Here is a 9,964-nt window from a genome sequence, read left to right as displayed (position 1 = left end):
TGTGTGTGTGTGTGTGTGTGTGTGTGTGTGTGTGTGTGTGTGTGTGTGTGTGTGTTTATAAATAATGTTAATAGAGTTAAATCCTTCATTTGCTGAAATGTAATGATTGGGCAAAGTGAAAGTATAAGAAGAAAATCAAGAATTTACCATAGCATAGACTATGCCTGATAGAACATTATCATCACCACCATCTTCAATACTGATTGCTAATAAATTCTGTAGAAAGAGAAATGTGATCTTTCTAAAACTGTAGTAGGCAGTTTGATTTATATTTGTTTTTAATAAAAAATTGTTGTAAGTAGTTTTAGACTTTACCTCTTCTACCCATGACCCCAACCATTTAGTTACATTATGTGGATTCTGAATGGTACTAGTTAATTCGGTCAAAACTTATAAAAAGTCATTTTATGTTGATAGTCTTTTTAAACAATTCTGTTGTGTAAGTAGTTGTTAAAAGAGGTACAGTTCCTTAAGTCATGTTATAAATACAATGCATCCTGATGAATGTCATCCCTTTCACCATTCTTCCACATTCCCCCCTCCCCATTTCTACCCTCAAGTTATGTATCCTTAGTTTTTACATAATATATAGGGAATATAATGACTACACTTCCTCCCTCCATTTCCATACCTCTCTTTGACCCCTCCAAATACATTTCCACTTCCTGGTTTTAATTTTGTTAAACAGTTCATTAGTTTTCAGAGGAGTTACACCTTGGACTCCTACCCTAAGTATACCATCGTTTAGTCAGTTTGTTTGTGCCTATAAGCATAAAATCCTGTATATGATATCATGCATAGTTGTATTTTAGATCTAGCTTTCACATATGAGGGAAAACATGTTCTATTTGTCTCTCTGAGCCTGTTCTACTTCACTCAACATAATTTTTCTAGATCTACCCATTTCCTTTCAGTTCTATTCTTTCTAATAGATGAGTAAAATTTGGTTATATATATATGTACTATATATTTTCTTGATCTATTCATCCATTGTAGGATGAATGGCCTGTTGACAGTGTCTTTTTTTTATGCTATTTTAATTAGACCCTGAAAATGGTAGTACACCAGGGCTCAGATATTGAATAATTGGTAGAATTGGTAACATAGAATAGCCTAGTGTAGAATAGTGTAACCTGGCATAGCCTATCACAGCATAGGACGTCTGTTGGAAATCATTTCCATTCAAGAAGTGACCTAGCTCCTGTTTTCTTGGTCTTTCTGATTAATGGAAAACTAATATTTTCAAATTCAGAAGCTTATTCATTATGAATGACTTTTATAATCAGAAAGAACTTAATTTTTCTTTTAGCTTGTTTTATTCTTCACAAAAGAACTTTTCTTCCATTTAATGGGCTCAAATACATTCTTCTATTGGACATGTGCACTTAACTTTTTTATAACACCTATCAGACCCACTGGCTAAATGCCTTACTAACTGAAACTAAGTAATGTAGCTGGAACTAGCTTGTGCTCTGGAGCATTGAGTCTTGAAGGTTGGTTATTGATTTGTACCCATGTAATGGTAATGAGGCTAGAGAGAGACAAGAAGCTCCCTCTTCTTGATCCTTGAGCAAGTGTCCTCTCCCTTACTTTGGAGGCTCTGAGCTCACAAGTGAAATCCTTACTTAGTTTATCTCAGTAGGACAGTCCATTTTAAATGCTCAATAAAGAAAGAATAATTCTTCTCCCAATTAACTACTAAAGAAAAACATATGTTTCTAACGTCAGCTTTTTATTTTTTTTTTATCTTTTCATTTTTTTGTTGGTAAATCTCCCAGACAACAGCAGTTCTATAGAGAGTTTAAATATGAAGGAATGGCAGGACGGGCTAAGGGCACTTCTACCCAACATTAACATCAACTTTGGTGGACTGCCCAATTCTTCTTCCCCCTCCAACGCCAACCACAGTGCACCAACGTCCAACACTGCCACCACCGACAGCGTGAGTTGGGACAGCCCTGGCAGCTGGACAGACCCAGCCATCATCACAGGTAACTTTCCCACTCCCTTCAAGCTCCACTCACAGCCATCACTTTAGTTTTCAGCTCAGGTTAAAATCAAAACAGTGGTCTCTTCAGCCTAAGTTCCTTTTCACAAAGCCACAAGTGTGGGTGACCTTTTTCCGCTCTGAGGGTCAGGGTTAGGCAGACTCTGTGAACCTCTCAGCCTAGCTGTGTACTAAGGCATCCAGGCCTCTGCTCTCCTTTAGGTCTAAGTAGGTCTTCACATGTATTTTGTAGGCCTCAGAGTACAAAAATAAAGTCTGAGCCAGCCACCTTAACAGGAACATACTCCACTTTTTAAAAATAAAGCTCTCTATTATAAGGCTATCTTGTTTAGGTCTCCCTAGAAAAAGACAGTCACAATGGGGAAATGCCATCATTCACTTCTGAGGGAATTGGCGGGGCAGTTGCAGCTCCATCTATGTGACAGTGAGGGACTGAGTCCATAGTTGAAAGATGAGGCATGGGTTTGTGTGACGATAGATCTTGCTCATTCATTGCTGGGGTGGAGTGGGGCTGGGGGGTGGGTCTAAAACTGTAGATTTAAAAGTCTTAAACGTGGAAGGTACTTAAAATTGTAACTTCTTCTGTTTATTCTTGGGTTAGCTAATCACTTTTACCTTATATATTTTTAATGTCTGGCAAACTTCTTATTCTTTAAACTCATCCTTTCCCCTCTTGTTTTTCTCTTCCCTCTTCAGGTATTCCAGCATCTTCAGGAAACAGTTTAGACTCTCTTCAAGACGACAATCCTCCACACTGGCTAAAATCCCTTCAGGCCCTCACAGAGATGGACGGCCCCAGCACGGCTCCATCACAAACCCACCACAGCACCCCCTTCAGCACACAGATCCCTCTGCACAGAGCCAGCTGGAGTCCCTACCCTCCTCCTTCAAATACTCCCAGCTTCCACTCCCCACCCCCAGGCTTTCAGACAGCCTTCAGACCCCCCAGTAAAACCCCCACAGATCTACTACAGAGTTCAACACTGGACCGCCACTAGGCAGAGGAGAAAATTAGAAAATACAGGATTTGTCCCACCCTGTTTTCTCCCTTTCAGCCCACCCACAGCTCCCTTCTCATCTCTTATGTTCTGAAGAATCCAGTTCCTGATCAATTTTTTTTCTCCCTACCCCCAGATGCAATGCGATCACAGGGTCATTACCATCTTTTCTTTTCATTGTAAAAGTTTCTGTTGATCCTAGCATTTGAGTGACACTGTTGAATGTTTCTGGAAAAAAAAAAATGCCTTTTAAGGAGAGGAAAAAAAAGAAATCAAAGGGCAGTCTCGATACTTAGAAAATTACTGTTTGTCTGTTGCGCATAATAATGACATAATCTGCTTAGCAGAAAATGACGATTAATCCATAGGAAAGGTCAAGTAAATGCATATCAACTGCAGAAGTTTGAAAACCAGGTTAAATGAGATTGCTAAATGCATGGGGGAAAGCAATGGTCCTGGCATCCATCTTGTATTCAGCTTATCACTATTGCAGGAAAATGCTTTCAATTTAATTTTTAATTCTTTTGAATTGATGGGGAGGACTTGATTACATCATTAAGCAAAAGAATTTATTGGAAGTTTGTGACAAGACAAATTGATCTGTGGTAGCAACTGGCCTATTGCTAAAGAGTTTATAAAGAGGGGAGAAGTGGTTTTGTTTTTTTTTTTTTAAAGGAGAAAAAAATTGGCTTTAAATTTAAAGTAAATTTAAATGCTTTAAAGAAAAAAAGTATTCACAGATGTAATACATATACATAATATAAAAACTGAACTATAAGTGATTTCTTCAGTCTTTCTCCTCTGTCAGAATCTTTTTTTCTTTGACCTAAATCCACCTGCCAAGGGCACTCTGAGATAGCACTGCTCTGGGTCCATCCGATCACCAACAAACAGGAGCAAATCTCTGACCTCCTTGCCTGCAGCTTTTACTTAACCCTGTAGTTTCTGGACGTTTGTGCAGTATTGAAAAGACAGGAGAAAAGAAAACAAACCTGGTTATAACCTGATGCTAAAACTAAAAACAAGGAAATGTACCTCTTTCTTCAGAATTAAAACTAAAATCTTAAATAAAACAGAAAACTTGATGATGACCTTTCATTGTTCTTATTGTTTTTCCAGTGTATTATATGGAGTTTGAAATCTTTTGTGACTTAAATGCCATCTGATGCTGCCATTTGATTTCATATCTTTGATGATAGAGAAGATAGTCTAGAGGAAGAATCAGAAAATAGCCATTGCCATTGTTGAAGATCAGCCCTCTTATATTCAAAAGTTTATTCCCCAATGCTTAAGACTTCTCCTTTCTATGGCAAATATAGACCAGTCTTTCCCAACTGAGAAATGCTGAAATACCGGTTCACTTAGAGAGACGTGGCAGCAGCTAAATTTATAGGCAGGTAGCACCACTTCTTGAGTGCCATAATGGGAAAGATCCAGAAGCTCTGAGTTAAGTGATCCACAGTTCACATCAATCATTTTTGATGGAGGGATGATCACACCTGACCAAAAAGGGTAGGGGATTCCCTTCCAAAATGCAAGCAATCTGTATGATTTGTTTGTCTTACTTTGAACTGCACTCAGGAATTGTCATCTGGTTAGTTATATCCATTAAGGAATGAACCAAGTAGAAGTAAATTGTATATACCGAGCTACAGCATCTCAAGCCTGCAACACTAGCTACTTGGGAAGCAGAGATCGAAGGGTGAAGATTTAAGGCCAGCTGGGCAAATAAGTTCCTGAAACTCCATCCCACTTAGTGGGTGAGCGAAAACACTTCTTACCCCAGATTCAGGAGAAGCACAAGGCTGGGCACAGTGCAGCATGCCTGTCATCTGCAGGGAAATACAAGTAGGAAAGATCTCAGCCAAGAGCCGCAGGGGCATAAAATGAGAACTTACTTGAAAATAACCAATGTAAAAGGGGTCTGGGAGGATGGCTTAAGTGGTAGGATGCCTGCTTAGCAACATGAGACTCAATTCCTAGCACCATCAACAAAGTAATAATTATATAAATAAAAAGTTTATATGGTGCTTTTAGGTTGATTTCTCAATCTTCACTTTGTACTTTAAGGGAAACAATTTTTGATATATTAAATAGGATATTCTTAGATGTCACAGTAAATAGATGCTGACCAAGAATATAGTCAAATATAATGTGCCAGTGGCTTTTACCTAGCTTCTGAATAATCCTAGCTACTGAAGATCATGGTTCAAAGGCAAGCAAGGCAGGAAAATCCATGAGACTTTTACCTCTAATTAACCACCAAAAAGCCAAAAGTGGGACTGTGGATCAGGTAGTAGAATGCTAGCCTTGAGTGTTGTACCAAGGGGAGGACCTAAGACCTGAGTTCAAGCCCCAGTGCCAGCACAAGAAATATATACATAGTAAAATGTTTCATAAAATTATAAAATTAAAATGTCACTGCTAAGACAAGAGAAGACAGACCAGATGACTCCAGTGGTAGAGCTTTGCGAACACAGCCCTGAGTTCAATCTCTAGTGCTTAAAAATAAAAAGCTCCAGGCTGTCATTATCCTGTGAACTTGGCTTCAACCTCCTCACATCAAAGTGATGGACCAATACAGAAGAATGTTCTGGAAGTAGTAACTTGTAATTGAGGCCTTTGGGTTCAGGAGCATAGGAGGAATCCTGAGATGTGCATTAACATCACAAACATTGCTTTCTGTGTGAAATTTTCTGTGTGCTTACTGAATTATACATGAGTCTTTTATAAAGAGTATGGCTATCATAAAGAATAAAAATAAACAATAATGACCCATGTGCCTACCATCCAGATTAAAAATAGAGCACATAATATCTTAACAGCTTGCTGGGTACCTCTCCAATTCCACTTCCTTATCTTTCCTCACTCTCCACAAGTAACCATTATCTTTATTTCTGTGTGTCTTTATTTTCCTTGGAATGTTTCCAGCTATGTGTATATCCCTGAATGATATAGTATTTGATTTTGAAAAGCTGATAATAAAGTAATCCCCAACTGTGTAAGGAAAAGGAAAATTAGAATTGTTGTCTTAGATAAAGACTAAAACAGTCTCTGGGTTATAGTTTGTCTTTTGCTTCTCTGGTGAGTTTCAAAAGTCTGGGGAAAGACAGTGAGCGGGTATCTTTGACAGGTCTGTCCTGTGTGCTCAGTCCTGGACATTGGTCTTGCAGAAGTGATCTACTGTTTTCTGTTACCTAAACACACCTGGCTTCCCTATATTCCACTGGAATAAGTGAAAACAACACTTAGGAGTGACTGTGGGATTTTAAGTAGGGATCAGCTGACCACTTCACCAGGGCTTGGAAGAGAGAACAGAGATAGTTGACTTGGTCGAAACTGGATGAGTACAGAAGAACCTGTACCAAACTGGCCTTGGTGCCCTGCTGGTATAATGGCAGTGGGAATCTTGGTGGTGGCAGCTGTCTGTATCCAGTTACAGTACACAGAAATCCGAGGATTTCTTTCTCCTCTCTTAGATCCTGTTTTTCTTTTTGCCTTTCATACATTCCATGCTTTAGTCCTTTTTCTTTAGTCTTGTACTTGGTTGGAGGGGCATTCTCCATTGATTTCTTGAGACACACGACAAGTTATAATTTACATATGTGAAATATACTACCTTTGCAAATCCTTTGGTGAGTACAGGATTCTAAGTTGAGCATATTTTTCCCTCTAGAATAATGAAAGCACTAAAGAAAGCACATTTTTTAAAAATCACATTTTGCTATTGAATATCCAAAGCCACTCTGGATGTTAACTGTATGTCATCTGGTTTTCTTTCTTGGGCAACTTATGGCAAGTTTATCTCTGTTCTGAAATTTTGAAATGATGTTTCTAACTGTGGCTCTACTTAAATTCATTGTGACAAGTACAGTGGGTAAGTGATGTACCACTTCAACTACCCTTCCTAGCCCTTTTTTGCTTCAGTTATTTTGGGGATAAGTTCTTGTGTTCCCCACAGGGCAGCTTCAGACCAGCATCCTCCTACCCATGTCCTCTGGAATAGCTGGGGTATACAGCTTACTGATTGAAACAGGGTTCTCCAGATTTTGCATTATTAGCAGGCCTCAAACTGTTGCCTCCTGAGTAGCTGAGATTATAGACACGGGCCACTGCACCTTGCATTAGTAGGTTTAACTATGGCCATCATGTTCAGCTCTGGGAATGGTGTTTGGCTTATTTCAAAGTGAATTTCTTGCAATGGTTCTCCTGTTCTTAAAATATTATTCAAATATTGGACTTCTGCTTTCAGCTTTCCCTCCATTTTCCATCCTGATTGTTTGCTTCTTCTCTTTTCTGGGAAGCTTTCACTTAGCCTTAGTGTTTCTTGTGCTTCTTTTTGTCTAAGGCAATTTTAACTTGCTTTGATCTCTGCCTTCCATAGTAGAGACTTCTCCAGTGCTTGATAGTCCTTGGTTATCTGCTCATGAATAAGACTGAAATTTTACTGCAGGTTTGAGAGCACAAGTAGCTTTGAGTTCTCCTATTAGGAGACCTGAATGGTCTTTCTACTAGGCAACCTCTGTTGTCAATGTCTTTAGGCCTTGTATCTTCTGGTTATATTCCACGAGGAAAGGTCATGGAATGGCTGACAGGAAAGGTCTGATATCAGCATTTCTAGCTATGTTGGAATCTGTTTTCATTGAACATATGGTTATTCATTCTTTCTTTTTAGTCCTTCCCTTTCCAGCGATTAAAAAACTCAAACTGTCTTTACATTTAGGAGAAGAACGTTTGCCTCATAGTGTGGCCTTGGAGAATGAATTAAGGGTGCTAAATTTCTGTAATAATCTTTCTTAATTTTATTTTAGCTTTATCCACATAAAATACCCACCTTGGCTTCAGAGGGCCTGGTACTGATAGCTCCTGGGGCCTTGAGGACTTCATCATGTAGATAAGATCGGATCTTAGCTATTGTGAGCTTGAAGTTGGACTTTGTCAAATCACCTAAGTGAATCTACAACCATTTTTCTAGGTCACCACGTTTTTCTGCGTGCTCTTTTAGTCTTTTTTTAAAGTCTAATTTTGATGGGCTTTTAGGAAGAAACCAAATTAGATTAAGTCACTTAGATCTGTCAACCCAGACTTGTGCTCTGATTTTACAAATAGGCATAGTTGTCTGCAAAGAAAGGTAATGCTATCTTTTGCTATTAGCCAATGAGTGTTATCCACATGTTGTATAGTCCTTGGTTTGGTTTGAAGCACCCTATCGTCTGTGTGTGTGTGTGTGTGTGTGTGTGTGTGTGTGTGTGTGTGTGTGTGTGTGTTATTTTCTTACATTGAAATTTCTTTCAACATCTTTTTCAATAAGCTGTTTGGATTTAGAGTCAGTTTGTTTTCTGAAAGGTAATCATAGAAGAGATTATTACATTTTAGGCTGACCATTAAAGGCAAAGTTTACTGTGGTTTTAAAGGACTCAGATGGATGTTGATTATTTTCTAGACTTAACTGAATTAGAGCAATTCAAGAAATTGCAGTGGAGTTAAAATAGCCTACTCTTAACTATAGAGAACTGTACTTTAAGGACAGGTAATACTATCAACCATGTATTTCTATGGAGATTCTCCTATAATCACACAATGAAAATTTGAATTCCGTTAGAGCTCTAAACAAATTTTGCCTGAACTTGGAGGCATGGACTCTGATGCATGAGAACTTTCAAAATTTTACTTTGATTTAATAATCCTCATTATTAGACAGTGTAAAATCAGAAAGCCTATGTAATCTAAACAAAATTGTGAGGTACGTCCTGTCAGAGTAGGACATGCCATCTGTGCCAATGAAAGATGACCAAAAGTTACTAGCATTAACTATTTGAAAACTTTGGGGAAAAAAACAACTTTAGTTGGTCACAACAATTAGTACTCTTTGTTCTTATTAACAAATGGTTAATTTAGTTCAGGATCAGCTTGCAGACAATACCTTTGACAATCCATTTGGGGAAAAAATGTTCCTGAAGAAATTAAGGGGGAGAAATGTTGTTTTTTTTTTTGAGGAATGATTTTTAAAAATTACTTTTGAGTTGGGTACAATGGTTCACTATCTGTAATCCCAGGTATCCAGAAGCAGAAGCAAAAGAGTCATTTGAAATCCAGAGTTCAAGACCAGTCTCGGCAATATAGAAAGACCCCATCTCAAAGAAAAGACAAAATAATTATTTCCATGAGTGATAACATTGGACCAAATGTTCAAGGTATTCCTTGAAGAACTGGGCATTCCAAAAAATGGCAAAGAATTGGTCATTCTAAAAAAAAATGTATTTTGAAAGAAGTGAGTGTTAAATGTTCCTTTCATAGCTAAGAAAGTGACTATCCAAGACCAACAGCAATTAATAATCCAGTTTGTTTGTGTGTATGTGAATAGTCTGGAAAATTTCAAAACTCTAAGGCTAATAACTCAAGAGCCTTGTGGTATTAACTCAATCAGTTATTAACTCCTCAACCTTGCTTCTCAGAAGAAGCAGTGGTCTGTGACTTTCTTATTTACGCATTTAGTATTTGTAAAATATTTTTAAACACTATTAAGAAAATCCCGGTATATTACTTAAAAAAAAACTTGCTATTTTAATAGCAGGATCCCAGGGCTTTTTATTAGATTTCATCATGTGCAAAAAGTAGACTATTAGGCTGAAACATTGAGTTTTTAAGTGGTAATATTGTAACAGAGTATCTATGACTTTGTTCCAAAACCTCAGCTTTTTTGCTGATATGTATACAAAGACCAAGATAAAGGTGGTTTTAGCTCATTTCCCTTTGTTTTCTCTGAGTGGTGGCAGGTGAAGGGTGTGAGAAGGAACTATATTTATCCCAAGTCATTGTGTATGGGAAGACAGTAGGAACTTCTTTTTTTTTTTTTGGTGGGCCGTGGGGCTTGAACTCTGGGCCTGGGCGCTGTCCCTCAGCTCTTCAGCTCAAGGGGAGCACTCTACCACTTGAGCTACAGCGCCACTTCCGGTTT

The 9,964-nt window shown here is 38.2% G+C and overlaps 1 protein-coding gene across 5 annotated transcripts in view; it reads left to right on the top strand.

The window, feature by feature from the left end:
- The window catches only part of Cnot4 (CCR4-NOT transcription complex, subunit 4), a 103,461-nt gene extending 99,359 nt beyond the window's left edge, over positions 1 to 4,102 (top strand). For 3 of the 5 annotated variants that reach the window (XM_013021670.1, XM_013021669.1, XM_013021671.1), the window contains 2 exons: positions 1,779 to 1,991; positions 2,705 to 4,102. In XM_013021670.1, coding sequence (XP_012877124.1) covers positions 1,779 to 1,991; positions 2,705 to 3,006 — 515 coding nt within the window. In that variant the 3' untranslated portion in view covers positions 3,007 to 4,102. The remainder of the gene's footprint in view (positions 1 to 1,778; positions 1,992 to 2,704) is intronic. The other 2 variants (XM_013021673.1, XM_013021672.1) reach the window with 1 other exon arrangement.
- The last annotated feature ends 5,862 nt before the right edge of the window (positions 4,103 to 9,964 follow it).

This window comes from Dipodomys ordii, unplaced genomic scaffold (genome assembly GCF_000151885.1).
Source record: "Dipodomys ordii isolate 6190 unplaced genomic scaffold, Dord_2.0 Scaffold56, whole genome shotgun sequence".
NCBI classification, from domain to species: domain Eukaryota; kingdom Metazoa; phylum Chordata; class Mammalia; order Rodentia; family Heteromyidae; genus Dipodomys; species Dipodomys ordii.
The sequence above is the reverse complement of the archived record's forward strand: the minus strand, read 5'-3'. Positions and strand labels throughout refer to the sequence as shown.